Source organism: Aspergillus udagawae (assembly GCF_001078395.1).
Source record: "Aspergillus udagawae IFM 46973 DNA, scaffold_4, whole genome shotgun sequence".
NCBI lineage: Eukaryota > Fungi > Ascomycota > Eurotiomycetes > Eurotiales > Aspergillaceae > Aspergillus > Aspergillus udagawae.
This window is the reverse complement of record NW_025091267.1, coordinates 1,567,697-1,595,623: the sequence shown is the minus strand read 5'-3', so window position 1 is coordinate 1,595,623 and position 27,927 is coordinate 1,567,697. Positions and strand designations below refer to the sequence as shown.

The 27,927-nt window shown below is 50.4% G+C and overlaps 10 protein-coding genes across 10 annotated transcripts; 6 read left to right on the top strand and 4 right to left on the bottom strand.

The window, feature by feature from the left end:
• Positions 1-186: 186 nt before the first annotated feature.
• On the top strand, positions 187-4,788 carry Aud_005951 (putative ABC transporter; the record flags this gene model as incomplete). Its single annotated transcript, XM_043290860.1, has 4 exons — positions 187-565; positions 626-3,269; positions 3,327-4,701; positions 4,759-4,788. 4 exons carry the CDS (start codon positions 187-189, stop codon positions 4,786-4,788), a joined length of 4,428 nt encoding a protein of 1,475 aa, XP_043146795.1.
• Positions 4,789-4,924: 136 nt separating this feature from the next.
• Positions 4,925-7,107, bottom strand: Aud_005950 (putative MFS allantoate transporter; the record flags this gene model as incomplete). The annotated part of the gene is made up of 10 exons (XM_043290859.1): positions 4,925-4,958; positions 5,050-5,247; positions 5,330-5,423; positions 5,487-5,727; positions 5,791-5,879; positions 5,927-6,144; positions 6,200-6,466; positions 6,539-6,569; positions 6,630-6,777; positions 6,838-7,107. The coding sequence occupies 10 exons, from the start codon at positions 7,105-7,107 to the stop codon at positions 4,925-4,927; spliced, it is 1,590 nt and encodes a 529-aa protein (XP_043146794.1).
• Positions 7,108-8,176: 1,069 nt separating this feature from the next.
• Aud_005949 (putative ABC transporter) lies at positions 8,177-13,130 on the bottom strand (the record flags this gene model as incomplete). The annotated part of the gene is made up of 3 exons (XM_043290858.1): positions 8,177-12,406; positions 12,460-12,946; positions 13,003-13,130. 3 exons carry the CDS (start codon positions 13,128-13,130, stop codon positions 8,177-8,179), a joined length of 4,845 nt encoding a protein of 1,614 aa, XP_043146793.1.
• A 918-nt stretch (positions 13,131-14,048) lies between these two features.
• Aud_005948 (mitochondrial 54S ribosomal protein bL19m) lies at positions 14,049-14,888 on the bottom strand (the record flags this gene model as incomplete). The annotated part of the gene is made up of 3 exons (XM_043290857.1): positions 14,049-14,160; positions 14,250-14,631; positions 14,693-14,888. 3 exons carry the CDS (start codon positions 14,886-14,888, stop codon positions 14,049-14,051), a joined length of 690 nt encoding a protein of 229 aa, XP_043146792.1.
• Positions 14,889-15,176: 288 nt separating this feature from the next.
• Positions 15,177-16,339, top strand: Aud_005947 (uncharacterized protein; the record flags this gene model as incomplete). Its single annotated transcript, XM_043290856.1, has 2 exons — positions 15,177-15,279; positions 15,351-16,339. The coding sequence occupies 2 exons, from the start codon at positions 15,177-15,179 to the stop codon at positions 16,337-16,339; spliced, it is 1,092 nt and encodes a 363-aa protein (XP_043146791.1).
• A 255-nt stretch (positions 16,340-16,594) lies between these two features.
• Aud_005946 (uncharacterized protein) lies at positions 16,595-18,471 on the bottom strand (the record flags this gene model as incomplete). The annotated part of the gene is made up of 4 exons (XM_043290855.1): positions 16,595-16,690; positions 16,764-17,429; positions 17,484-17,872; positions 17,931-18,471. 4 exons carry the CDS (start codon positions 18,469-18,471, stop codon positions 16,595-16,597), a joined length of 1,692 nt encoding a protein of 563 aa, XP_043146790.1.
• A 558-nt stretch (positions 18,472-19,029) lies between these two features.
• Aud_005945 (uncharacterized protein) lies at positions 19,030-19,895 on the top strand (the record flags this gene model as incomplete). Its single annotated transcript, XM_043290854.1, has 2 exons — positions 19,030-19,250; positions 19,316-19,895. The coding sequence occupies 2 exons, from the start codon at positions 19,030-19,032 to the stop codon at positions 19,893-19,895; spliced, it is 801 nt and encodes a 266-aa protein (XP_043146789.1).
• A 434-nt stretch (positions 19,896-20,329) lies between these two features.
• Positions 20,330-23,405, top strand: Aud_005944 (Hid1 family protein; the record flags this gene model as incomplete). The annotated part of the gene is made up of 8 exons (XM_043290853.1): positions 20,330-20,425; positions 20,492-21,113; positions 21,162-21,259; positions 21,319-21,561; positions 21,612-21,965; positions 22,017-22,260; positions 22,320-22,828; positions 22,893-23,405. The coding sequence occupies 8 exons, from the start codon at positions 20,330-20,332 to the stop codon at positions 23,403-23,405; spliced, it is 2,679 nt and encodes an 892-aa protein (XP_043146788.1).
• A 533-nt stretch (positions 23,406-23,938) lies between these two features.
• Positions 23,939-25,199, top strand: Aud_005943 (uncharacterized protein; the record flags this gene model as incomplete). The annotated part of the gene is made up of 5 exons (XM_043290852.1): positions 23,939-24,103; positions 24,190-24,202; positions 24,259-24,416; positions 24,470-24,594; positions 24,647-25,199. The coding sequence occupies 5 exons, from the start codon at positions 23,939-23,941 to the stop codon at positions 25,197-25,199; spliced, it is 1,014 nt and encodes a 337-aa protein (XP_043146787.1).
• Positions 25,200-25,554: 355 nt separating this feature from the next.
• On the top strand, positions 25,555-27,186 carry Aud_005942 (H3 histone acetyltransferase RTT109; the record flags this gene model as incomplete). Its single annotated transcript, XM_043290851.1, has 1 exon — positions 25,555-27,186. One exon carries the CDS (start codon positions 25,555-25,557, stop codon positions 27,184-27,186), a length of 1,632 nt encoding a protein of 543 aa, XP_043146786.1.
• Positions 27,187-27,927: the final 741 nt, after the last annotated feature.

The following is a 27,927-nucleotide window of genomic DNA, read 5'->3' as shown; positions in this document are numbered from 1 at the left end:
TTTCACGAAGCAATAATGTGTCCGGAGTGTTTTAGTCTACCTTAGTACTGTGCTTTTTATCACTCACACTGTTATCCCCGTCGCTTCTACTTTTCTCTTCCTCTTTGCTCAACCCTCTCCATATCTTGCCGGGAGAGAATTCCTGATAAGATCCCTTGTTCCACGTCCTTGGTTGCGACTGCATCCATGGATGAGAAACCAGCAGTCTCCGAGACCAGCAATGGCTCGGATGTAGACTCCCTGTCTACTGCCGGTGCTTATGAACAACACCGGGAGCGCCTCAGGGACGCGAATCCACAAGGGGTGACCTCCCATCGGTCAGGCGTCAACGTCAAGGAAGCCGAAGAGGAGTTCTCAGAGCTGAACAGGCAATTCTCTACCATCTCACATCAAGCTCATCGTTTGTCCAAGCAGATTTCACGAGCTTCCAGGCCCACAGTGAAGACGGAAGATGTCGAAAGGGCCGACAATCCAACTGACTCGGACGAGCCGTGGGATCTTGAAACCGCTCTGCGTGGTAACCGGGACGCGGAAACAGCAGCTGGAATCAAGAACAAACGCATAGGTAATTTCTTGAGCGCTTTTGTTGCTCTAGAAGGTCTTCACTCGTACTGACAGCTCGTAGGAGTGATATGGGATAACCTTACCGTTCGCGGAATGGGAGGAGTCAAGACGTATATCAAAACATTTCCAGATGCGATTATTGACTTTTTCAACGTCCCGGAGACGATTATGCACATGCTCGGTTATGGCAAGAAGGGAAAAGAGCTCGAAATCTTGAAGGATTTTCGTGGAGTGCTACAACCCGGAGAGATGGTTCTTGTTCTGGGGCGTCCAGGATCAGGCTGCACCACATTCCTGAAAACGATCACAAACCAGCGGTTTGGATATACTAGCATAGACGGCGATGTCCTCTACGGTATCTTCGACGCAGACACTTTCGCAAAGAGGTTTCGCGGAGAGGCTGTCTACAATCAGGAAGATGACGTTCATCAGCCGACACTCACAGTCAAACAGACCTTGGGATTTGCACTAGACACGAAGACTCCGGGAAAGAGACCTCTGGGAGTTTCCAAAGCCGAGTTCAAAGAGAAAGTCATTAATATGTTGCTCAAGATGTTCAACATTGAACATACCGCCAACACCGTGATTGGAAACCAGTTCATCAGGGGCGTTTCAGGAGGGGAGAGACGTCGAGTGAGTATTGCAGAGATGATGGTCACATCAGCAACTGTCCTGGCTTGGGATAATAGCACTCGTGGGTTGGATGCTTCGACTGCTCTCGACTTTGCCAAGTCACTGAGAATCCTAACAAACATCTACAAGACTACCACTTTCGTGTCTCTTTATCAAGCCTCTGAGAATATCTACAAGCAATTCGACAAGGTCCTGGTGATTGACAGCGGTCGTCAAGTATTCTTCGGTCCCGCCTCTGAGGCAAGATCGTATTTCGAGAGTCTTGGTTTCAAGGAGAGACCTCGGCAGACTACTCCTGACTATTTGACTGGCTGCACAGATCCGTTTGAACGGGAATACAGCGAAGGCCGAAGTGCAGACAACGTTCCGTCCACGCCGGACTCGCTCGTGGACGCATTCAATCAGTCCTCGTACAGTGAGCGACTCACCCAGGAAATGGATGCTTACCGAAAGAAGCTCGAACAAGAGAAGCATGTCTACGACGACTTCGAGATCGCTAATCAGGAGGCGAAGCGCAAATTTACTCCCAAATCTTCGGTCTACTCGATACCCTTCCACATGCAGATCTGGGCGCTGATGCAACGTCAGTTCCTGATCAAATGGCAAGACAGGTTCGCTCAGACGGTCTCTTGGATTACCTCCACCGGTGTCGCCATCATTCTAGGTACAGTCTGGCTGCAACTACCCAAAACTAGTGCAGGAGCATTTACCAGAGGTGGTCTTCTCTTCATCAGTCTGCTCTTCAACGGATTTCAGGCCTTTGCCGAACTCGTATCGACGATGATGGGTCGCTCTATCGTCAATAAACACCGGCAATTTACCTTCTATCGGCCAAGTGCTCTGTGGATTGCGCAAATTCTGGTTGATACAACTTTTGCAATTGCACGCATCCTCGTCTTCAGCATTATTGTGTACTTTATGTGCGGCCTTGTTCTCGATGCAGGCGCCTTCTTCACGTTCATCCTGATTATTGTGCTTGGGTACCTCTGCATGACCTGCTTCTTCCGCGTCATTGGCTGCATGAGTCCTGACTTCGACTATGCCATGAAGTTTGCCTCTGTGGTGATCACTCTGTTTGTTCTGACGTCCGGCTATCTCATACAATGGCCTAGCGAGCAAGTGTGGCTGCGATGGCTGTACTACATCAATCCGTTCGGACTGGGGTTCGCCTCGCTGATGGTCAACGAGTTCAAGCATCTTACCATGACATGTACTGCTGACTCGTTGGTGCCCAGTGGCCCAGGCTACGACAACATGGCAAGTCGTGTGTGCACACTTGCAGGCGGTGAGCCGGGCTCGGTCATTGTTTCAGGTGCGAGCTACCTCGCAAAGACGTTCAGCTACTTCCCAGGGGATCTGTGGCGAAACTTTGGTATTATGGTTGCACTCATCGTTGGCTTCCTGACCCTGAATCTGTACCTCGGTGAAACACTGCAGTTTGGGGCTGGAGGCAGGACCATTACCTTCTATCAAAAGGAGAACGAGGAGCGCAGGGCCCTGAATGAAGCCCTGGTGGAGAAGCGAGCCAATCGGGAATCTAAGGATCAATCAGCTACGAATCTCGAGATCACCTCCAAATCTGTCTTCACCTGGGAAGACGTCTGTTATGACGTTCCTGTGCCATCGGGCACTCGCCGGCTTCTTCGATCAGTCTACGGGTACGTGCAGCCGGGCAAGCTGACGGCGCTTATGGGGGCTTCAGGCGCCGGCAAAACGACCTTGTTGGATGTTCTGGCCGCCAGGAAGAACATTGGCGTGATCGGTGGCGATATTCTGGTCGATGGTGCACCACCTCCCGGAAGTTTCTTGCGTACTGTGTCTTACGCAGAGCAGCTGGATATCCATGAGCCCATGCAAACCGTACGAGAGGCATTACGCTTCTCGGCTGACCTTCGCCAGCCGTACGAAACACCACAATCCGAAAAGTACGAGTATGTCGAGGGCATCATCCAGCTTCTTGAGCTCGAGGATCTTGCCGACGCGATTATTGGCACCCCGGAGACCGGCCTCTCAGTCGAAGAAAGGAAACGCGTTACCATTGGTGTGGAGCTTGCCGCCAAACCAGAGCTACTGTGAGAAGTCAAAAGCCCAATTACTCTGGCCTCAGGCAAATTACTAACTAAGCACAGTCTTTTCCTCGATGAGCCCACCAGCGGGCTGGACAGTCAATCGGCATTCAATATCATTCGGTTCCTGCGAAAACTGGCCGCTGCCGGACAGGCAATTCTGTGTACCATCCACCAGCCGAACTCTGCCCTATTTGAGAATTTTGATCGCCTTCTCCTGCTACAGAAAGGAGGAGAGTGCGTATACTTTGGAGACATTGGAGAAGACTCCCATGTCTTGTTGGATTACTTCCGCCGCAACGGAGCCGACTGTCCACCCGACGCAAACCCGGCGGAATGGATGCTCGATGCCATCGGCGCAGGCCAGACTCGCCGAATTGGAGATCGAGACTGGGGAGAGATCTGGCGCACGTCTCCCGAGTTGGAGCAGGTCAAGAGAGAGATTGTTCAGATTAAGGCTCAGCGAGCGGAGGAGGTCCGACAGAGCAGCGCCTCGCAGGTAGCTGTCAAAGAGTATGCCACACCGCTGTGGCACCAGATCAAAGTCGTCTGCAAGCGAACCAATATCGTCTTCTGGCGATCGAGGAACTACGGCTTCACAAGACTATTCAACCACGTCGTCATCGCCCTGGTCACCGGTCTCGCATTCCTGAACCTAGACGACTCCCGTGCCTCCCTGCAATACCGAATCTTCGTCATCTTCAACGTGACCGTCCTCCCGGCCATCATCCTCCAACAGGTCGAACCCCGCTTCGAGTTCTCGCGGCTCGTCTTCTTCCGAGAATCCGCCTGCAAATCATACAGCCAGTTCGCATTCGCCCTGTCCATGGTCATCGCCGAGCTCCCCTATAGCATCCTCTGCGCCGTCTGCTTCTTCCTCCCCCTCTACTACATCCCGGGCTTCCAAGCCGCGTCCAGCCGAGCCGGCTACCAATTCCTCATGGTCCTCATCACTGAACTCTTCGCCGTAACCCTGGGCCAGATGATCTCCGCCCTGACACCAAACAGCTTCATCGCGTCGCAGCTCAACCCGCCCCTCGTCATCATCTTCTCGCTCTTCTGCGGCGTCACCATCCCCAAGCCCCAGATGCCCGGCTTCTGGCGCGCCTGGCTCTACCAGCTCGACCCCTTCACCCGCCTCATCAGCGGCATGGTCACCACAGAGCTGCACGGCCGCACCGTCTCCTGCGCCGCGAGTGAGTATAATCGCTTCCAGGCCCCGGCGAATCAGACCTGCGGCGAGTACATGCGGCCGTTCTTCGAGCGTGGGGGGCTGGGATACCTGGCCGACAACGCGACGCAGGCTTGCGAGTACTGTGCGTATAAGATCGGGGATGAGTTCTACGGCGCCTTTTCTATGAGCTTTGATACCAGGTGGCGAGACCTGGGGATCTTCCTTGCCTTTATCGGGTCTAATCTCATCATTTTGTTCTTGGCGGTGAGTTTATCCTTGGTTGTCGATTCTGCGATACAAGCTGATTTATTATTTTCTTAGTCCCGCTTCCTCAACTACAATCGCAGATAACGTGGTGGAGCAGCATTTATGAAAGAGGGAGTTTAAAAGCGCACATGCATTTGATTGGTTGCTGCATAACGTCTGACGTTCTCAACATCTCCATATTTGATGCTACCAAAGGCTGCAAAATGTCGTTAGACTGCATTCATGTTCTTAGATCCATAGATCCTTCATCGACCCTAAGTTGATTCAGTATATATAGCGGAAACTGCGGGGAAATGCGAATTAGCCATCTCATAAATGATTTTCCATAAAGGATGAAAAACATACTTGAGATTCTCCCGATCCGTCAAATCCAAAAACGCAGTAGAATCCAGATCTCGTCCCTCAAGTCCACCCTGCATCTGCGACTGGATTCGATCCCGCTTCTTGTTCTCCCACCGGAGGAGAAGGCCAAGTACGGAGATAAGAACGACCTCGATCAGATGCGAGACGATCATGGACCAGATGCCGAGGGTGTAGGTTGGTCTGCGACAAAGTCAGAGGGGGGCAATTCGAGCGAGAATTAATCAACGATGATGATCGTGGTATAGATGGGAAGACAACGTACTTCTGACTCGTCTTGTAAAAAAAGGGACCCGCAATGTTCCCAGTACAGTAGCCCAGAAAGAGGACTGCGTTCGTGACGACCTTCTTTGTATGTCCTGCATCATCCTATTAGACCGTCACTGCTCCGAGGAAGAGCATCACGCAGAATGGGACAGTACCTGCAGTATTCGCGATCTGCATGCTCAGAATCAAGACAAAGGCTGCGTTGTATGGTCCCGTGAGATAGTAGCAGATCAGGCGGCCGACTTTCTGGTGTAGCGGGACGAAGCGCAGGCCAAAGGCGCCGGCGATATTGGGGAGCAGGAATAACAGGATGAAGACACAGCGACGGTTCTCGAAGCGGTCGTTGAGGTAGACGCAAAGAAGGATGGAGAGTGCGATGATGACGCCGTAGGGAATCTATATTAGAACAGTGTTACTAAAAATTCGATGAATATCGGCTAAAATAGAGAACAACCATACCTGCATCAGGGTGGTGACCAGAGTTGAAAATCCAAAGCCCTTGATGATCAAGGTGCCGAAGTTTGAGATACCGCCATTGGGAATGTTGCCTGTGTAAATTAGATGCTGGTCTGTGTGACGAGAGGATAATACTCACAGACACAACCTAGCATGAAGAAAATGTATAGTTTGTAGTCCTTGAATGCCTCTAGAACCTGGTAAGGCTTGAGATGCTTGTTCTCAACTCCTGTCTGGTTCTCTCTCAACCGTTCAACGGCAACTCGTCGTTCCCTGGGGGTAAGACCCGGTGCAGAGACGGGCGAATCCGGAAGGAAAATGAACATAATTATGCCCCAGGAAGAGCAAAGGGCGCCGCTGCACCTCAGTTAGCAAGTCACCATGTTGCTAGTTTCTAGTACCTTGGACTTACATGACGAGGAATTCGTACTTCCATGATGGAAGCGCACCCTTGAGATGTCCAATCCCATAACCCAACAGGCCACCAAGTGCAATACCAATACCATTCGCGGTATACCACAGGCCAATTCGGACAGGCTGCTCTTTTCTTGTGTAAAACATGCTGGTAATCAACATAAAAGCAGGGTCGGCGCAGGCTTCTGCCGCGCCTCCTAACGCTCGAAGAACAGCTAGCGTGGTGAAGTTATGGCATGCTGCCTGGATCATGAGGAAGACTCCCCTGATATTCATCAGTATAATGCTTTTTGTAAAGAAAGGGAGAGGGTCTGCCCGGCGCCTCGGTTGTACATACCACATGAAGATATTGGCGCCCAGGTACTTTCCTATCACCCACGCAAAAAGTTACAATTCTATCCTTCCACATGGCAGTATGGAACACGTACCGATCGGCAGACGCTGCAGGAGAAAGTTCGTAGGGAAAGCCCAGGCCAGGAAACCAAAGTAGAATATACTGCTGAGCCAGCTATACTGAGTTCCATGGAGCTTGAGGTCATCAACGATTCCGAAGATAGCTGCATAGCTCAGTGTTGTCTGAATATCGAAATCGAACATCAGTCCAGTCAAGTGAGAATTACTTTCAGGCCGACATACCTTATCAATGTAGAAAAATGCATAGCAGACGGCAAGGTATGGAAGGATCATCAAGTCGATCTTCCACAGCACTCTTCTCGCCTCGGCTGGATCTACCTCTTCATGAAGCTCGTCCGGATCGTTAAACAGAGCCATGGCTGTGTCGCCATCTATTTGTTTCGCCGTCTTCCATACTGGTTCAAGTTGAGTATTTTCGCTGTGTATAATAGTGGGCGTCTCTGCAGCATTGATTTTGGAGCCATGCTGTGGCCCGGTAGATCTGTCGCCCATATTGCCTTCTCGTTGCTTCGTCTCTGCAAGTCAGCGGTGGTATCGATGAGCAGCTGAAAATGTAGACGTCTCAGAGCCTATTTCTGGGTGGAAGTTGGATCCAGTTGGTATTTGAATGGGAGTAGCTTGATATATCCCCAATGCCAAAGCGGAGAGCTCATTGCCCAGGTTCTCATATCATGCCATAAGAGGCGTAGGATAACCGTCACAAAGGTAAATTCCATATGAGGAAGTATCAACGCTGGAGCATCTCCACCCCACCCCAAACGAGCCAAAGATTCTATCATACCCCAGGTTGGAGCTCACAAGCTTCGGCCTTGCTTCCGGCACATTTTGCGGGGTTGAAAGCTACAAACCAGTAGTACGACGTGGGGGTTCGACATCGTCATGCAGCCGTGTTGGCCATTGAGCGATTCAGAGACCTTCGGGGAGAATGCCAGCACCAGCACAAAGAACTCCTTGGTTCGCCGGTCTATTGGTCAATGTTAAGATTCGCGGTGATGGACAAGGTGACATTCCCGATGCGGAGTAATCGAGCAGTCGGGGTAAGACCGAGAATAAGGCGTGTCATCCTCGTCTGGGAGATGATAGGTGGAAATCGTTGAACTTCGTAGCCGATGTGTCAGTCATGACTCTTCGTTCAGTTCCAGCCAATTTTGATACGTCGGTCAATATTAATACGAGGTCGATGATTTTAGAATTGCCGAGTTGATGAAGGGATGAAGCTTATGGAGATGTGGAGAAAAACGATCAGCACCAGGAGGCGGGGGATGGCCTGTGGCCCTGGGGTACCACCAGCGTGGGGGTCGAGAATGGAAGATTGTGATATTGATACATAGATAGCAGAAGAGGGAGAGGATTTGCTCCGTACTTTATACAGACTGGCCAAAGTTGAAATGCTTTTAAGCCCCCAGCAGTTCAGGTTCATATGTACAAAAGATATTGTAGGAAAATCAATCGATCATATGAGAAATTGAGAGGAGAGGTGCATGGTTGGTATCAGCAACAAAATGAAATGCAAGACGAGCAATGAAATAACCGGCCAGGAAAGCTAATACAAGATTCGGGTCTATCCAGCATTCTCCTCCCGGATATTATGCTGCCCAACAATGGCGAGGAAGACTTGGTCCAATGTAGTTTGGCTGACAGAGTAATACTGGACGCCTAGAACAGCCTTGCTCTGCTCCAGCTTCGAGAATAAGGTGCTGACGATGCTGTTGTTGGCAGCTCTTGGGCCTCCTTGAACCATAGGCCATGATTGATATCTGAGTTCGCGTCCGAGCTCTTCTTCCTCGGCGACAGGACTCTCAGCATATGCAGTGATATCTGTCTTCGAAGATGAAGACGCCGCTGTTGCAGGGATACTGAACCGTAGCTGCCCATGATAGGTCTTCTGCTCTATCATGGCACCAGGGAAGTTCTCTTGCACCCAATCGCGGATGCGTCCCATAGATTCGTCCGTAGTGTGCGGTGCCTGTGAATGGACTAGATGGACATGATATTTGTTGCCGTACTTCTTTCGCAGGTAATCAGTTGTCCCCAGCGCCAGCATACGCTTGGCCATAATTCCTGCCCGGGTTGCCAGCGCATCTGCCTCCTCCATGGAGTGGGTCGTCAGCACAATGGAGCGTCCAGGAACTACAGACGCCAATGTCTTCCACATGACACGCTTTGAGGCTGCGTCCATGCCAGAGCTAGGCTCATCCAGCAGCAGGACTAGAGGGTTGCCCATCAAAGCAATACCGAGAGAAAGCTTACGCTTATTACCCCCTGACAGTTTTGTTGCCATGCGGTGCTGGAAAGTAGTAAGCCCCACAGCACGCATTACTTCCGTGACGTTGTGCTTCACATCGGCCACACCACGGATGCGAGCATAGAACTCCAGGTGCTCAATCACGGTCATTTGATCCATTGCATCAAACTGCGGACAGACCCCAAGTTGGGAGCGTGCTGCTGCACGATTCTTCAAAACCGAAACATCGTTCACAAAAATATTTCCTCCATTGTCGGAAGGTACCATATCACCGCGGATGAGAGATATTGTGGTGGTTTTTCCTGCTCCATTTGGCCCCAAGAGAGCAAAAACTTGAGACTTCGGCACCCCGAATGTCACGTCATCCACTGCGACGGACTTCTTGAACTTCTTCGTGAGGTGCAGAACTCGTAACCCGTCGGTTGCGTTTTCCACTCGTGCTAATTCAGCGGCAACGTCTCCATCGACAGTATTCTTCTCTTCCACCTGGTTCTGCTTGACTTTTCTCCTCATCTTGGAAATCACAGGCCCTCCATCAATCCAAAGAAGCAATCCAAACAGAACAAGGGATTGACAGATCAGATAGAGGATTGGGCCTCCGTAGAGAGTGATTTCACCCGGGTACGAGGCGATTTCTCGTCCTCGACATAGAATAGAGAACGTATTCAGCGAAGTGAACATTGCTCGAAGCAGATTCCCCGATGGTGCAATGAGACCAATGGTAAAATGCGTTATCTCAAGGTACTCATCGACTTTCTGGGTAGGTGCATATGTCAATACTGACATGTAGGCGATGAAGTAAATCAAGAACAAGACGCACTGTCCGCCGGCCGCAATTGCGAAGGCCGCAAGCTGAGACTTAGAGAAGAGAGATACCACATATGATAGTATCGTTGTGCACAACCCGTAGAGGAAGAAAACGACAAAGAGATATTCGGCATGGTACCATATATCCGACACGGCCCTGAAGATGACTATTGCAACGACGCTGGATGCGACGACAATGCAGAAGTCAAATACCAGGTATGCTAGCCAAAGCGAGACGCCTCTCACCCCGTTACTGAAATGCAACGCTCGGACATTCTTCAGACGCTCAACGGTGGGGTAGAGAGCAAACAAAGCAGGGTATACCGACATAGCAAGACCAAAGTAGACGATCAGCTGCAGTGCCTTCCCAGAATCTGACTGCCATGGAATGTCAAAATACTGGAAGTGGAAAGAGATAGGCACGTTGGTCAAGAAGATATCCATCGCATTCTGAGTGACAGCGGATAGCGGGAAGTGACCGTTGTCTCCCTTCCACGCGAATGTAGGCGCAGAATATGTGTCTCCCAGGTAGAAACCGCCAGGTGTTATGTTGGCATAGATTTGAGATATATAATCTTCGAATTCCGTGAGACTGTTCACCAGGTGAAATCGAGACTCGAGGTTCAAAGATGCATTCTGAGCCGACTCTATCGGACCAGATAGAGAGCCAATGAAGCTCTCAAGAGCGGTAGTAGACACCTTATCTCGAGGACCAACAACAAATTTGAAGTTGTCCAGAGACGCCAGTGACACGAAGCCAGATGCATGATATGTGCTATCACCAGAACAACCTGCCTTTGTAATACCCTTCAGGAAAAGAGTAACAAGTCCGGCCGCAACGACTGGGATGAGCAAAGCGGCCAAGTATGGGATAGGGTTGCGGCGCAATATTGTAACCCTCTTGCGAAACAAATACCACGACTGAAGGAACATGCCAATGCGTTTTCCGGTCAAGAGCTGAAGCCTTTCACTGCCACCTCTTCCAGGGTTCCTTTCAGTGTAAGTCGTTTCCTTCGGTACGGCGTGAGGCTCTTCTCGTAGTCTCTCCGAGTCCAACTCTTCTGCAACTTTGAGAAAGACATCCTCTATCGTCGGCCCGCTGACGCGATATTCTGTGACACCTTCTTCTTCTAACATTGACATCAGACGAAAAGCTTCTGCGGAATCCTTCGCGAAGTAGACGGTATCGTCAAAATGTACCTCTTTTGCGATACTGTCGAACTGTGGACCAGATGCCTTCTCTGAGCCAGGGACATTGAGCACATGAATTCGATAACCAGAACCCAGTCTATCCTTTAGCTCAACGCTCGAGCCCTGCGCCTTGAGCGAACCCGTGGATAAGATTGTAATGTGATCGGCGAGAAGGTCTGCCTCATCCAGAAAATGAGTGGTCAATAGGATTGTCCGCGATCCTCTTTCTGCAAGAAGGATGTCCCATATTTTGGCGCGTGCAATTGGATCAATTCCAGATGAAACCTCATCAACAGCGCAAATCGACGAGCCGCCAGTAAGCATCATGGCCAATTGAACTTTCCGTTTCTGACCCCCCGAGAGCGTCTTCGAACGCGAGTTCACCTTCTGAGCCAGGTCACAGTCGTTTAGCAATTTCAGAAGCTGCTCATTACTGTCCACTTCTCCGGTGCTCTTCAGCCTGTTAAATATCTTGATATGCTCTTTCACAGTAAGCGTATCCCAGAGAACGTTCTTCTGTGGGCAGAGACCAAACCGTCCGCCGGAGTCGCCGTAGTCCACATTGATACTTCCGGAGGTGATTGTCGTCAAACCCGAGATGGCATCCAGTGTCGTAGATTTGCCCGAGCCATTTGCACCGAGGAGGACCACAATTTCTCCTTTCCTAACGTCCATGGACAGGTCGTTCACGGCCAGCACACTCTGTCGGCTGCTTCCAAACCGCGGAGCTACCTTGCGGTAGAACCAACTTGGCTGATATTCCTTGGTAAATCCATTTAAACGCACAGCGGTCGAGCCGTCGGAGTTCACCATCCTTCGACTCTTAGACTTGGTGCCATAAAGAACTCGCTCGATTACGGCGGCCAGCAGGGGATAGACGATGATTTGAACAATCAGTAAAATCCAGAGGGCTATACCAGGAACTGTCCACGGATTCTTTGGAGCTGCGCGCACGAGGTCCGTAGCGAGACCCTGCCTCTCCCATCGAGCCATGAGAACAAAGAAGTAAACAAAATTCATTGGTGGGAATAGAAGACTGAGAATGATAACAGCACCGTTTGTCGAAGCAGGTGCCAGCTGCGCGATTACTCCCAAAATCAAACAAACGATAACGACAGTGATACCGCTGAGCTGAGCCTTCCTGAAAAACGAGGCGCCGAATATGGAGAAGGATGACAATGCGAGACCCGCCAGCACGTTGTAGATTATCACGATTCCAGCCGAGGTCTTGCCGTACACCCCAAATTTCAGGATTACACCGGAGATAATCCATGCAGGGCAGTACACGATATCCAAAGCCAGGTGTGCCGCAATGAACCGAGCAGCTTGCGATTGCCAGTGGGAGGTGTTGGGCATCATGCAATCTATCAGCTGGCTCATGCCGAGCTCTCGTTCCATCGCTATAAGCCCAGTAAGCTGGTACGTGACGCCCACAACTTCAATGAAGATAGCCACGGCGATAATGTCAATAATGGCGCCCATGTAGCGGGTCCGGATTTGTTCCTGTCGTTCTTTTTGGGTAAGGGACGTGAACGGGTATTCCTCAACCTATACCAGGATTAGTTTGAGCAGGCCACAAGCAGTATATTCATTAAGCGTACGTGACTCGGTAGCGTGCCACCGTTGTTGGTCGAGTTGACCTGCGCTATCGCCCAGTCAATCGAATGCTGGAACGGAAGGAGGTAGGTCTCCTGATCATTGTCGTTTCGGTTGACTTTGATCCCAACACCTAGCGAACCGTCCGTACGAATGGAGTAATTCCAGTATCCGTTTGGTCCTTCAGTGGGAGAAGAGTAAAAGATAGCCGCAGCTATGCATGATGACACTCCACGAAGCGACGTTCGACACAACTCTCGTAGCTCATCCTCCGACGAAAGAATATGCACTTGCTTTGCGCTGGCCTTTGGGGGATCCGCAACTTGGTTGATGACTTGCTCAACATCGCCGCCAGTCAGGCCATTGTGGACGAATACCACCTTGTCTCTATTCCCTGAGACGGCACCTAGCGCAGCTCCTAGCGAACGGAGGGGGGTGGGACTGCCGACGCCATACTCTGATGGAGGAATGAAAAGGTTCTTTGCGAAGGATCTACTTCAATTAGTGACGGCCTTTCATCTAAACAACGGGCAACTCAGGTAATATACATGAAAGCAACGAAAATCACTGGTAAGACCAGAGCCCTGAGGGTGGTTGTGACTGATGGGCGCACAAGGACGATGAGTAGATTCTTGACTGTCAGCGTCCAAGTCTGCCTAAGGAGGAGATTCAACATGGTCGCCTGCGGTTCGATAAACAGCGATATCAATCGACCCCGGAGCTCATCCTCGATCTCATAAGAAGCAAGAGTGAGCGTTAAGTTTGAAATTGATGAGCGCTGAAGCCATCGCGATTATTATTGAAACGTCTTGCGATTAGCGCAAGACGACCAGGCTGATGGTGTCTAAGCGACCTCGGCGCAAGAAGCTGGGGCCAGTGTTTCTTGGATCTCCTGGCATGGCAATCTAGGTGTACAGCACTGCCCACTGGCTAGGCACCTGCGATCGATTCACGGAACGGCTGTCATTGGACTGGACGCCAACGTACCATATCAGATCGTGCCGACCAAGACAGATTGGGTTGGCGCCCAGAAACCGTCTGAGGGGAATTTCCCCGTTACAACATTCAGCCACCTTGTAAGCGAAGCCACGTCTTCCAGAATTTTCGTATGACTCGAAAGACTTACTAATGTCTGGTGTCGTCATGCGACATAACACTAGTCACTCTGGAGCTTTTGTCTACATTGCTACAGTTGCAAGATCCGTTGCGTCTGTTCACTCATCCAGGTAGCATCGTGTTTCATGAACCAGGTAGGCCTATAGGATTGGTGGCTCTATTTCCAGAGACATTGCTGAGGTTCAAGCTTCACGGGCATTTCCTTTCGAGGGGACAACCTCGACGGGGGAATTGAGTACCGATCACCGATCATGATAGCTCGTTTATTGTAGGACTGTCTGGGATTAGTAGAGGCCAATATAATCCCCAGACGACAGTTCCCGTTGCCAAAGCAGTAGATGCTGACTGTAAATGGTCTCTATTCCGGTCTCAATGCGTGCGCCAACAAATGTCGATTCCCGAATATCCGTGTGCAAGTATAGTAGTATAATACATTTCGCCAAAGTCATAATACAGACAGGATAGAAATTGCTGCAATTCACCGTCTCTGTCTCCGTGGACCGGCTGAACGCTGACCGGTAAGAACGGACTTCTGCCGCAGGTAGTTCGACACAATGTTCTCGACGCTTCTCATATCGTGCCTTGGCTTCCTGTAAATTGGAGAGAGGTAAATATTAGCTTCACTGCACAGGAGGAACCTTCTTCCCGGTGGTGCCCATCATCGTATGGTGATACATACCTCATGTAGTACAGTCTCGCTCTTCTCTTCCTCTTCTCCGTCCTCTGTACAATTTCCACACTCTCGACGTTTGGACTGAAGACCTTCACGGCCATCTCTACGCCAACCCTCGTGAGCTCATTCCGGAGAAGAAAAGAAGTATCAATGCCCCGCAAACGGATGCTGAGACACACGCCCGAGAATGGGTCTCCGTTCTTGAATGTCACACGGAGAATGTCGCCCACTTTCACACTTCGGGGGTTTCGGCGGTAGTCAAACAGAGCCCTACGCTCACCAGTGGGGTCAAGAGCGGCTAGTTGAGATTCTGTCAATGCTGCGACGGGGTCTTTGCAATTTGCACGAGGTGTCGGGGGTGGTGGATAGACTTTGAGCTTCTTGCGTCCTGTTCTTGGATATTAGACAAAGCAAAAACGGCGAAAAGTCTGACGATTTGGCTCAATTACCAGCATTTGGTTGCAACCGAGTAGGTATTTGTGAAAGAAACGACTTTGGGAGTTTGGAAGGAAGAGGTGCAGGCTCTGGCTTCGGGGAATATGTCGTGCTGATGGACCGGCTGAACTGGGGTCGCAGCAATCCGTCTGCCTTCATAAAGGACCTCGAGCAGCCCAGCTGCCGCAATATAGGAGAAAAGGTCGCCATCAGTGTAGAAGTTGAGCGTGATGGTCAGCTCCTTGATTGTGATAGAATCTGGTGAAGACCGCAATTCTCGCTGGCGGAGGTTGATCCGGTCCGGCAGAATTTCCGCCAAGCCTCAAATTGCCTGTTCGGTCTCACCAAGAGTTCGATATGCCGGGGAATTTTTGTCCAGAAAGTAAATTCATCTCATCTCTCGAACTGTTCTGAATCCTCCTTCGGTCATCCAGTATCTTGGTTTGCCATTTCATAAAAGCGCACTATCCTCAATTTCGCTTCCAGGGCAGACATAAAATGGCGCAAAGCGCCGTTGGCAGGCTCTTCCGTTGCCAGACCAGCAGCTATCTGCGTCAATCCATTGGGTCTATTACACAAAGTCGTACATATTCACATAATGGTAAGCACTGGTCTAAATCAAACAGCAGACGATCTCGCGCAGCAAAGGTCACTGACCTGATTTGCAATTAGCAATTCCCACATTCCCTCCGACATCTTCCCCCGAACTAGACCAGGCCCTCAAACGTTTCCGAGAAGAGCTTTTCATACCTTTTGGCTTGAATACTGAGCAAAGGAGGTTGATGTTTCGAAAGAAATATGCGGAGAAACTTGAGCAGCAACCCGTGACGGTAAATATTGGCGACAACGGTGAGCCTTACCAACTTCGGCCCATGGATCCGCTGTCCAGACCACCAAAGAAAGAATTCAAGGACGTTGTCTTGCTCATGAAGACGAAGCAAGACTGGCAGAACCTTGCACCTTTTGTTGGTGGGCTACAAACGTCGAAGAGAAAATTGAGCCTCGCGAACTGGGAATGGACTGTGCGCAAAGCTGGTGAGGCCGACGCACTCGGTGCCATCCTCGAATGTGCGAAGCAGGTAGAACGGACTGGTCTTCGCTTGAACCACAACGGAATTGTCCAGCGTATCTTCTTCGAGCTCCACCGGAAAGCTCAGAAGGGGCAGTTCAAGGATCCCGCAGTCTCCAAGGCTCTTGGCATGGCCAAGCAGTTTGCCGCGCTGATGGAAGCTCCGGAGCATTCCCGGAGAAATATCAAGAGCATACAAGAAGATCCCAAACGACAACCATTTGTCATCGGTACTCTCCTTGAGCTTAGCGCTGCTCGTGCTGTGAATGAACTGGGAGGCAAGGATGAGTCCGGCGATGTGCATGCCTATGCTCAGCGCCTCATGGCGAACTGGGAGGCAGGTAACTTTTTCCGCGATGTCACGGACTGGTTTGCAGTCGATCGCATGCTCCAGGAGAACATGCCTATCTACAACGGAATTACGCTCGCACTTCAGGTTGAGGGCGTCGCAAATGACAAAGCTGTGTCCGGTCCTCTGAAGAGACACCTGAACCACTTGCGTCTATTGATTGCCAGCCAAAAGGAACTGGCCCCCGAGAAAGTCCAGCAAAAACCGACGCTGGGCTATCAACAGAGCCAGCTCCTGCATTAGTCTTGACACTGTTGCATCACCATTGGCTGTTTAATGATATGTATATTACCACCTTAGAAATTTGTCTCAATATTGTATTTGCCATTCATCCTATCTTGTGGAATGGCAGCGCTCGCCGCAATGAAATCAAAGGACTAGCGATCCATCTTCAAAACCGGCAGTGGCTCAGTAGCCTACGGGGGTAAATGAAAGAAATAAAAGGGCACGCTCGAAATACATGCGCTGTCAATGTCATAACCCGAGATATGGATAGTTTCAAAGAGAAAGCTCCAGGGTGTTGTCCTCTCGTATGCGGCCCCGCGACGAAAGATTGGTCTTACCAGAGACAACAGCGGGGCCGGAAACAGTAATCTATTCGGGAGCAGTCAGTGAATGGAATAAGACAAGGAAAGGGAAAGAAAAAATCTGAAAGTATGGCACCCACCTGTCCTTCGAGTGGGTTTCCATCGGACACGCCAGTCAAATGAAGCTCAACAGAGCTCAAGGGGGCGCCAAAGTGGCTCGGTCCCGTGGAGCGTCGGTAGTCAAAGACGTTGGTCTGGGAGACAGCACCTGCCACGCCCGCGCCAGTCAGGGCGTACACAACGCGAGCACCTAGGAAGATTTTAAGATCTGCCAGTTGCGCTGATGTCAGGCGCGCAGCCGGGTCGGCATCAGCCCGATGGGAGACACATAACAGGCGGAGCTTCTCGAGGGAGAGTTCAGCGGTTGGTCCGATACTAGCAACCTGATTTAGTAAGCCACGAGAAGGCATGACTCCAGCATCTAGTTTGCGCAGCTGGGACCAGCGGACGATCGACGTCAGGACACCGGCTTGGGGTTCCATGTGCCTGGCATGATACTCGGACATGGTGCGGGAAGAAGCAACAATGACGGTAGGCGATACTCCAACAGTAGCCAAGGCAAAATCAACGCCCTCGCCAGCAACAGAGTTGAGAGCGATAGAAGAATTCGAGAAAAGTGCACTCATGATCTGGCACAGTGGGTATGAACGTGAGAGAGAATCGATCGAAAGGACCAGATCGTCGGGGTTGAATCGCTGATTCCGAGGCAAGGAGAAGGTCAATCCCGCGATTCCGGCGACAAGATTCTGGTTGGAGTTAGTGGTGATTGCAAGGGGAAACGGTCAGACGAGAAAATTAACCTCTGGCTGGAATTCAATGAGATCGCCCACTTGAGACTTGGTCGGCCATACAGTGGTCACAGAGGGCGCAGGAGAGTTGGGGTCCCAGCTGGGAACATCTAAGCCGGTCAGGTCCTTCTTTTCCTCAACCAACTCATGCCATACGGCTACCTCCAAGCTTCCCTGAACATCTCCTGGCACTTGATTCCAGTCCATGTGCTGGCTTCCAATCTTAGCGACCCAAATGACCTGAGAGAGTTGTTTGTTGTTCTTAGCCACCAGGGACAAGTCCAGGGCACCGGCCTCGGCAATTAAAGCATCTGCCTGCGACTTTTCTAGGTGACCAGAGAGAACTTGAGGTTCGAGGTTGTGAGGGATAATAATCGTCTTGAAGCCATAGAAGGCACCAGCTAAGTATCATCAAGTCAGCTCGATAAGTACTTGGAAGAAGAACCGAAGGGCCCGAACCAAAAATTGCAGCCAGGAGCTCAACCGAGTCTGTCAGACACACAGCAACCGATTTGACGCCAGATTCCTGCAGACGATGGCCGATGACATTGATTTCCTGTGTGACTTGGTCCAAAGAATGCTCGACGGCTTTCTTTCCAAGCACCGTATAGATCTTCCCTTGTTTCCCAGAGATTGCACCACTCTCTGACACTGCACCACGCACAGCAGCCTTCCAGATATCACGGAGGTCACCTCTTCTTCCACTCGTCCATTTTGGTGCACCAGGGTCCTTGATATTGAGTCCCGATCTGAGTGGGTATCCGTGCGGAGTCTCAAGGCTTCTATATGCCGCTGATTCTCCAGGTTGACGTACAGGGAAAGCTGTTGATTGCCGAGCGAGTAAGAAAGGGTGGATATCGGCGTCTTTCGACGTAACAAATGAGTATACGGTGAACGCAATCAGAGCGCATGCGATCAAAGTCGTGTAAATGTTCCAGTCAGCTAGAATATCAGAGGCCAAGGCATCCAGTCTCGCCAAGGCTGACGACTCTGAGGCCATTGTGCGAAGCCCTTTGAATTTAGAGGCTGGTCTATCAAACCAAGAGCTACGAGTTAATTAGAGGTTGGTTTTAAGACGTCGTAGTCCCCTTCAGAGATGGATGAACGAAATGACGTGAGGGGGTTCAGCTGCTTATGGAGTCGTTCTGGATGTGGGGAACGGACCGAGAGCCGCGTCTAGCTTACGGGGGTTAGCTGAAAATCTCGCGGCAGCGGCGTCTGTTGCCTGTGAACACTAAGCAGTCATTCTTGCTATCTTCTTGAGCGTCGCGTCAAAACAATACACACACATTTCCGCCCAGCACATCTTAACTCGCAAGCAGCTGTTGCCATATTGGCAGTGATGGTCCAGGTCGACCATTGAGACGCCTGCACGACCACACGCAAATGTGCACACGATTTAAGTCCAGCTCGTCAGGTCGATTCAAAAGGTAAGTTTTAACGCACACACTGATCGCTTTTTCTTCAAGGTGAGTCCCTCGTAGTACTATTGGCGATCATAATTCGTGTTTTCTGATCTCAGCTAGTGGCCTTTCTGTTTCTTTTCTGGCAAATATCAATGGCGTCCCAATCTGCTCCATCTACACCCAGAGCCGTATCGGTGCTCGCCCCTGTCCCCGATGCCTCACGGACGCCCGGAAAATGGCGCCATCCTCGTCTCAATGAAGTTGTAAGGCGACAGAATGCTGGAACATTCGGAGATCGCAATATTCGAAAGCTTATTTGGAATGGGGCTGCCTTGGTTGCGACCTGGGTATTCGGAAACACCGTCAAATCATAGTGAGCGATAGCCCAGTTGGTTCGAGCATAATTGCAATTTGATCTTTCTGACCAAGATTCCGCAGTTCGCTCCGCCTACAGAACTTGGGCCAGTACCCCGCTTATCCAGACCTCGCGCTGCACGTCGTGCAGCTCATTCTTGCGTTGAACATCCTGGTTGCATTATACCCTTTGTTCCGACCCAAAGATGACCTCTCCGATATCCCTCTCACCCCTACACAACGCTCCCTCCTCGGGCTTGATCCGTCCGCGACTCCACCGCTTACACCGGGGACTACGTACATTACACCACCGAGGTATCGACTGTCTGCCTCAAGAACTGCGACTCCAGCGAGCAAAGGTGCATCGTCGCCCCTATCCGGAAGTGCCGGTCTTTCAGGGCGTAGACTTTCGTCGGGCGCATCATTTTCGCCATCGACAAGTCCTCTACTGTACAAAGCCGTTTCGAATGGAGGCAAGGAGAGCGGGCGACGGCCAAGTTTCGGGTCTTCTTCGACATTCAGTCGCAGCTCGCTTTTTGGGGAGTCCAGCATAGGGCCAGCGAGTCCTTCGCCTGTAGGGGGCAAGCGCGCGAACCTGGGATTGAGTAACAAATGGTTGTATGAAAGAAGTAGGCGACTCTCTGCTAGTAACGGGAGTCTATAATTCGGGCTGTTCGGCGTCGGCGCAATCACGAATGGAAGGGATTGTGTACTTTGAGCTTATTAGATTGAGCGTTAATTTCACAACCTACATAGAGGTTAACAGGTCTTGAAAATTGCTTTGCTCCTCCAACTAGTAAACTCCGGTAGCGTGGTCGGCGGATTGATTTAAGCTCTTAATTGTGGCTCTTTGTTCAAACTCGCATCATGGCCGAGCTCCGTGTCCGTTGGTCCAAAAGGTAACTTCCCGCTGAGACGGCCCAGCGAACCACAACACCAACATACAATCAGCTTGCCCACACTTGGCACTTCCATTTAGCGATATATATCAGAAGAACCTCCGCGAGAGCGCTTGAATTCTGTATTGAATCTTCTTCCTTTCCCCTGAACACCCTATGAAGTTATAAACTCATCAACCTGCGCCGGTGTCGCTTCACTATGGGAGCCTCGGAGTCGAAGTTGGTCTTCAAGCAGGGAATCTTCCGTCTGTCAGAGGAGAAGGATATTCCTGCTGATGATCCTTACTGGTCCAGGGTTTGTCTCTCTTGTCATAAGATCTGGTCTCTTGTCACCATCCGCTCGCTAACTGCTTCGGCGTAGTTCTGGGAGCTCCCAGAGTCGACAGAGGATGTATTCAGCTTATTCACCCCCGCAGATATACGACGGACGCGCGATCATGCATTACCTAATTTGGAGACACTATTACTTTCAATAACCTCTCGTCTTACCTTTCTGAAGAATCATCCGTCTTTTCCAGATGCCGACCTCGCTCCCGAGAGAGACGTTCTCAACTGTATCCGCATACTCACACGCATCCTTCCCTTCATCTACGAGGCTGAGCACCTAGAAGAATGGGAGGAGAAATTCTTTTGGGGTCGACGCAAGAAGAATACTAGAGAATCTCGACTGGAAGCAGAAGTCCTGTTTGATGAAGCGCAGGCTGAAGGGCGCCAGGAGGAGACGTTGCCTCGGGCCAATGACTACGAAGATGTGAAGCCCTTGGCCGAGGAGTTGATCGACAACCTGCTGGATCTTTTATTCTATACGGACTTTACGATCCCAAAGCTCCCAACGGCTAAGGGTAAGGTATCGTACTCGATATGGCAAAGTGGTGTTGGCTGCAATACTTCCATGGGCTCCAACAAAGAGCTCGAAAGCAACCGGTGCGAGATTTTGCGACTATTGCTTACATTGACTGGAAAGGCAATGTACATGCCGCTGAGTAAGGCTCTTTGCCTTTGATATGGGACCACCGCTGACGACCCTGCAGGTCTCTTACCTGTTCAGGGTGTTAAGGCTATTACCTACATTGCGACCTGCCCTGACAAGCAAGTCGTCCTCACATTGCTATGCTCATTGCTAAATACTGTATGTACAGCGATGTATGGTTCTGTCTATTGACTCATATTGACCACGCTCTCACGCAGTCTATCAAGTACAATCCTGCATCTTGGAGAGTTCCATATGACCATGTGGTCTGGAAGGATTCCAAGCAGATCTTGGTTATATACTGTCTACAATTTCTTCTTGTTCTCCTCCTATATCCTATCCCAGAGGATGGTCGTGGGACACCGCCGAAGAACTATTATCGCCATTACTTTGGTCGGCTGCACCGACCGCAGGATTTTCAATTCCTTGTCGATGGCATGACGAGAATCTTGAACCAACCTGTGGGTCTGCATTCCCTAACCGGCTGTGCTTAGTTCTGATGAAGTGGCAGATGCAAGTCACGAACTCTTACCTTCCAGGCAGCCAGAAAACTATCAAATGGGCTCCGGAAATGCTCATCTTGTTCTGGGAGGCCCTTCAGTGCAACAAGCGATTCAGGTCATTTATCATTGACTCAAGCCGCTCCCATGACTTCGCCATTCTCTGTATCTTTTACGCTATCGAGTACAAATCTGACGCATCCAAGCAAGGCGTTGTGAGAATGTGCATCTTTATTTTACAAACAATGAGTGTCGAACCGAATTTTGGAAAAAGTCTCAACAAGAAATTTGAGGCTCAGGAGACATTACCTCAGAACATTCGTGTTCCGGGCTTCAAGGGTACCTATGGTGATTACCTGGTTATGGTCTGTCTTTCGCCGAATTCATCATGCCGAACTGTGCTAAACGTGTTTTAGTCCATCCATACTCTGCTTACCGCAAGCAAAGGCAAGCTGAATGCTGTCTATCCAGCACTTTTAGCGATCATCAACAACGTGGCTCCTTACTTGGAACATCTTTCACCAGCCACATGCTCCCGACTTCTGCAGCTCTTCTCCTCGATGTCCGCTCCCAGTTTCCTCCTAGCTAACGAAACGAACCATGCCCTCCTAGCCTCAGTGCTTGAATCCATAAACTCGATACTTGAACACCAGTTCACCAGTAAGTGTCGCTATGCCTTCACTTGCGTAGCGGCTTGGCTCGGTGACTGACTGTCGCAGAAAACCCGTTCCTAGTATATGCTATTCTAAAGTACAGGAAACGTTTCGAAGCCGTCCGAGCCTTCACTCTCGAAAGTGGACAGCAAGAAATTGAACGCCAAAATGAAAGGAGAAAAGCTAAAGCTGCATCTCGCGACTCGTCCTCTAGCCCTACCCTGTCGCAGGCTGAAGAGGATCCTCATGTGTCGTCGGGTGCACGTTCTCCCTTGACTCGTATTCCTGAAGAGAATAGCCCTTTCGCTATCGGCGGTGACGAGTCGGACGACCAACATGACGGGCAAGACACGCCGTCACAGTCTTCACCCTCCCTGCAGAACTCAAGACGGCCGTCAACCTCATCGGCTGTCGATGAAAGTGTCCCACTACAATTACGGGGAATGTCTGAGAAGGCCAGAGGTAAGATGCCTGCTGGGCAGCCATCGTTCTCCCGGCAGAACAGCATCACCAGTCAAAGTAGCATGTCCGCCATTTTCTCCGCGTCCAGCGGTTTTACGCCGACTGTTGCTTGGGTAAGTGTCACTCGATTGTGTGCGTGTAGTTCAAGTCTAATTGTTCTAACAATCCCACGTTTAGCTGGAGTCGTGGCTACCAGAGCTTCCTCTTCACACTATTCTCACTATCATTTCGGCCATTGCTCCTCACATTCCCGATTCGGCTTTCCAGACTGCATCAAGCCCGGAAGCTCGCACTTTGATTGCGAATCTTCCTTCCTTTGCAGAAGAGCTCACAATCCAAGGGCTTTTATCAGAGCCTCCACCTGTACGGGTACATTCTTTTGAATGGTCAGCTCTGTCTTTGGGTTGGTATGAGACTTTGCTGTGGGGCTTCATCTTCTCTAGTGAGATGGTGGTTGGCACAGCATCTGGAGCTACCCCCGGCACTGTTGGCGTGTGGAACGGAACAGGAATCAAACTCTTCAGGGTTCAGGAGGCGGCCGCGCAAGGTCCAAGTTTGCTCGCTCCCAAAGGCGCAGTCGACGCGGTTGGAAGCAACTTGGTGCAGCGCATCGGCAGTTTGAGTCTCAGGCGCAGTAGTACACAAGACTCGCAGAGCGGCTCAAGGCCACCATCTGTCCGAGAAGTATAGAGCATTTGGTCCCTTTTGTATTTCTTCTCCCAACCGGCTGGCAGTGTTTGGGATATGTGATGTTATTTTCAGATTCATAGGCTTTCAAAGCTTCCCATTAGGATCATCTGATGCTCTGGACTTGTAGATTGCTGGCCATGTTTGCTGCTGTATAGTTATCGACTGTGGCTAATCCATATATATTCTACGACGGTTAGCCAATCAACCGGTCTCATCTGATGGCGTGACCGAGAGAACTCAAGTCCAGATAGGGGAATTTGTCTTACATTTATTTGGGATAAAACCCATGTGCTTGCCCATCGTACCTGTGTTGGCTGATGAACATGGCTGTGTTGAGGTTGTACTCCACGTGAGACAGGGATTGGCTCCAAGTCCTGTCTTGGCATCAATAAATACTTGGTGTTGGGGGCGATCGTCTCGACTATCACATCCCATTCTGAAAACATAATCGCGTTCTAGTCTCGTAGAAATTGTTCCTGATCTTAGAATTCTCATTCAACAGAGTATACTTGCTTGGTGCTCACAAAGAAAAAATGACTTTGCTGCCACACTCGCTGCTTGTCACGGCATCCGCCGTTATCCTCGCATTGCCAGATATGGTATTGGGGCTTCCGACAGGCCTTCAGAACGTCCTCGAGAATACCCATAGAAGTCAGGAGTACGGATATCCTACGGACTTTACCAGAGGAATTGTACCTGTGAGTTCTCAGTCGTTGTGTTCATGCAGTTGTTGGAGGATAAATTGAGCTAATCGAGTGCGATTTGCTTTGACATAAGATTCCAGTTCATTCTCACAAGTAAGTCAACACGGGATTTTATCAATCTTTAAGAATTGCTCTAATTCTTTGGGCAGCGATTATTGGAGAGATGTGCCTTTCTACTCCGGTAAGCCAGCAGCATTTTAATTACCTCACATTTTCTGCATGGCCTTTGTCTGATCTCTTTCAAGCTCTTTCAAAAGGATGCATCTCAACGGAAGCAGATGTCTGGCTGTACAACGGTACACTCTATGTGAGTAGAAAGTCATCAATAAGCGATGTTTGGCTTCTCCTAACATCGAACAGGTCGGTCATGACACGTCTTCTCTAACAGAAGAGAGAACGCTGGAATCATTGTACATTAATCCAATTCTCGATGTTCTCAAGCGCCAGAATCCTCGATCGCGTTTTGTGACGTCTCCTACCCACAAGTGAGTTAGCTTCGTTGCGTCTGGCTTTCACAGGACTAATGATCTTGATCAGTGGCGTGTTCGACACTTCAGTCTCCCAAACGCTTTACTTATTCATTGATGTAAAGACCGCTGGACAAGAGACCTTCAAGGCTGTGATTGACGCTTTGGAACCACTCCGTGAGCATGGTTATTTGACAACCCTGAAGAATAATAAGACCATCACCAACGGCCCCATTACCGTGATCGGCACAGGCAACACGCCCTACGACATGGTTGGGCCTGTCGCAGATCGGGACTACTTCTTTGATGCTCACCTCGAGTCCTTGAATGAGCCTGAGAATGCCGGCATCACAGGCCTGATCTCTCCCATCGCGTCTACGAGCTTTGCGCATGCCATTGGCACAGTTTCGCAGGGTGAGCCTGAAGCGATATTGACAGAGAAGCAGCTCAGCACTCTCCGCTCGCAAATCGCGACCGCAAAGGAAAGGGGCATTGGAGCCAGATACTGGGAGACGCCCAGCTATCCCATCAGGACCCGTAATTCGCTCTGGAGAACTCTGCTTAAGGAGGGTGTTGCGCTCCTGAACGCTGATGACCTCGACGCTACGGCCAGTTATTTTTGAACATTATGATAAGCTCGACTGTCAAGTGTCAATAACTCCACCATGTTTTTGCCTGCATTTGGGTTAAGTGCATTTTGCTCACCGAGCAGTCTTATGTCATGAATAGAGCGAGCATTCCAATGGGGACACTAATTGGAACTAGTCATATAAGCCCATAATAATAAACTTGTGAAGAGTCTAAGAAAGAGACCTCCTCTTTTGTAGAATTAATTCTTCCTTAACCAGCCAGAAATCCATGAGAAAAATGGCACGTGACACGCCCGTGTATTGGAACGCGTCTGATGCTGGAATTGAGCTCACACGGCTACCTCTTCTCTTGAATATCTCAACCTAATAAGAGCTTCTGACGGCTCAAATGTCGAAAGTTGATGTCGACCTGGGGGATTCCTTGGCCAAGGTGCTCCCCACTGGGGTAAAGGTGACGATCCGCCATATCTCGTCGGTCCCAAGCCCGTGTGCGGCTCTCTTCGCAGCTCCACCAGGCGAAGAACCCGAGTTGACCTTCTGTGAGAATCATTTCCTCGCAGTCTCCATTAGTGCCGATGAAAGCGAGGAGTCAGAAGTGATCGTCTTTGGGATCGAAGTGCTGGTCTACGGCACAGCGCATTTGACGACAATCTTCGTCTCCAAGGCCGATTCAACTGGCTACCTGCATCTGCTGAAGAATGCGCCCAAGGTCTCACTTCTTAGACTTATCTCAAATGCGTTTTTATCGTTCCTTGTGCAAACCCGCCAACGGCCAGGTGTCCGGTTGATGGTGTCGTTGTTTGCCCGCGCCCAGAATCAGTACTTGTTTCCCGCAAGCATCGAGAACCCTGAAAAGCATGTCTTGGATGATCGTGGGTTGATCAAATGGTGGTGCCGTGTTATTGACCCCATCCTACGAGAATATGAGCCCGAAACAGGCTCTCATGAAAAGGCACTTCTTGATCAAACTAAGGAGTCGGCGAAGAGTTCAGCAACAGCGTTTCTGATCGTTCCAGGATGCGACAAGTTCGAGACTCGGGGCTTCTTCCCAATCACAGCGAGGTCTGATGACAAGGATCGGCCGAGATGGTTAAATAGCTATCCTCTCCATCAGCTCTGTGATAATCCCAACGCTCCGCCCCGGTGTCTCGTTCCTCGCTTCCCAGATGACCCCAAGACGCGCTTCCTGATCGACCTGGATGATGAACTACCAGAGTCGACGCGAGCTGAAGGCTCCAAGGAGAATTCTGGTCATTGGCGAAGCGTGAAGTCTCTTGCGCAGTTTTGGGAGATGATGTCCTTTCGACAGGAATGCTCGGCCGGTCGATTAGTTGGGTTCTTGTGGCTTGTCATTAATCCGCCAGGTCTTGTCAATTCAGTTCAAATGACAAGCTCTCGTGTTGCTTCGCGGGATGTTGAGAAGGCTCTTCCTGCATCTGCAGAGACAACCCACGATGAGACCAAACAAAAGGATGAAGCTGCGTCTGCGTCTGCTGCATCGCAACCTTCCACAAGTGATCTCCAGACATCATCAATCGCCCAACCCAGTGCCCCGTCTTCTGATACCCTTGCCAAAGTACAGCAAGCTACGGGCCCCAGTGCGTTCTTTTGGCCAGACACGGGCAGAGGACACGCAGTCCTGAGTGAGGAAGACTACAAGGCGGCAATCAACTTTCTTATCGATCAAGACTTTGACACCAAGGATAAAGCTATCGCCAGCACCAAGGCATGGGCCGAGAAAGTGGCCTCGCTCGCTGATCAGCTTTGGGTTGGTCAACGGGTCGAGGGGAGAAATACTACGACGGAGTTAAGTCAGAAACCTACGGACGCTACAACTGTCATCAACACAACCGTTGTTCGAAAACGCAAAACGGCTGATGCGGAGAGCGACAAGCCAGGCGAGGTAGGAGGTGCGCCAGGGGATTCTGAAGCGGCCAACCCAACTCCCGCCCAGTCGAATCAGGCATCTGGCGTGAATGTGCTCAATGCCAGCTTGATTCGGAAGAAGAAGAAGACATAGGTTCGCATCACTGCGCTCTGCATGGAATGGCGATCTCGGAGTTCGGCGTATCGTTTTTTCTCTCGAGCTGGGGCGACAGCTACATAGTTCAGCAGGGTATTGGCTGATTTGGCGTCATTAAAGCAGCGTATGGAATTCGCACTTGGCATTGAGGGATTCGCTTATTTTTTTTAAGATATTGAAATCTCCATTTGTTGTTGATTTGAGTCTACGGTGCTATTGCAAACGATCAAAGATATAATAATGGAAACAAATCCGCCTTTTTTCTCTGAATAGACCTGTGAAATAGTCAGTGAGCTAGTGTATGAGACTCGGCAACTAAGTTAGATGCTAGTTGTTTGTCATTGTTCTAACATAATGTGATTATTGCGCTGCCTGAATTGAGGCTGTGAGCTGGCGCGTCTTTGTTCCCATAGCGCCATAGTCCACAAGTTGAACCGTTGCATCCGAGTGGAATACCAACCCAGTTAGTTCAAATTAGTGACACGCCTAGGCAAGCATGTCTCTCCCGTGGGGTCATGACAATATAATACTATAGCTTGGCGGTACTGTTGTCAATCAGTCGATGAGCAGTATCGATGATATCCTAGTGCTTCCGGTGACCACTTTCGCTTCTGTCGAATTTCTCCACCGCCCGTTTCCAGTAGAATGTCCTCTGTGAACGTCTGCGTCCCCTCTCTGTCGTTTCTCTGTCGTCGTCTTCGCCCATGCTAGAGCATCAATCGCAATTGAGTCGCTTGA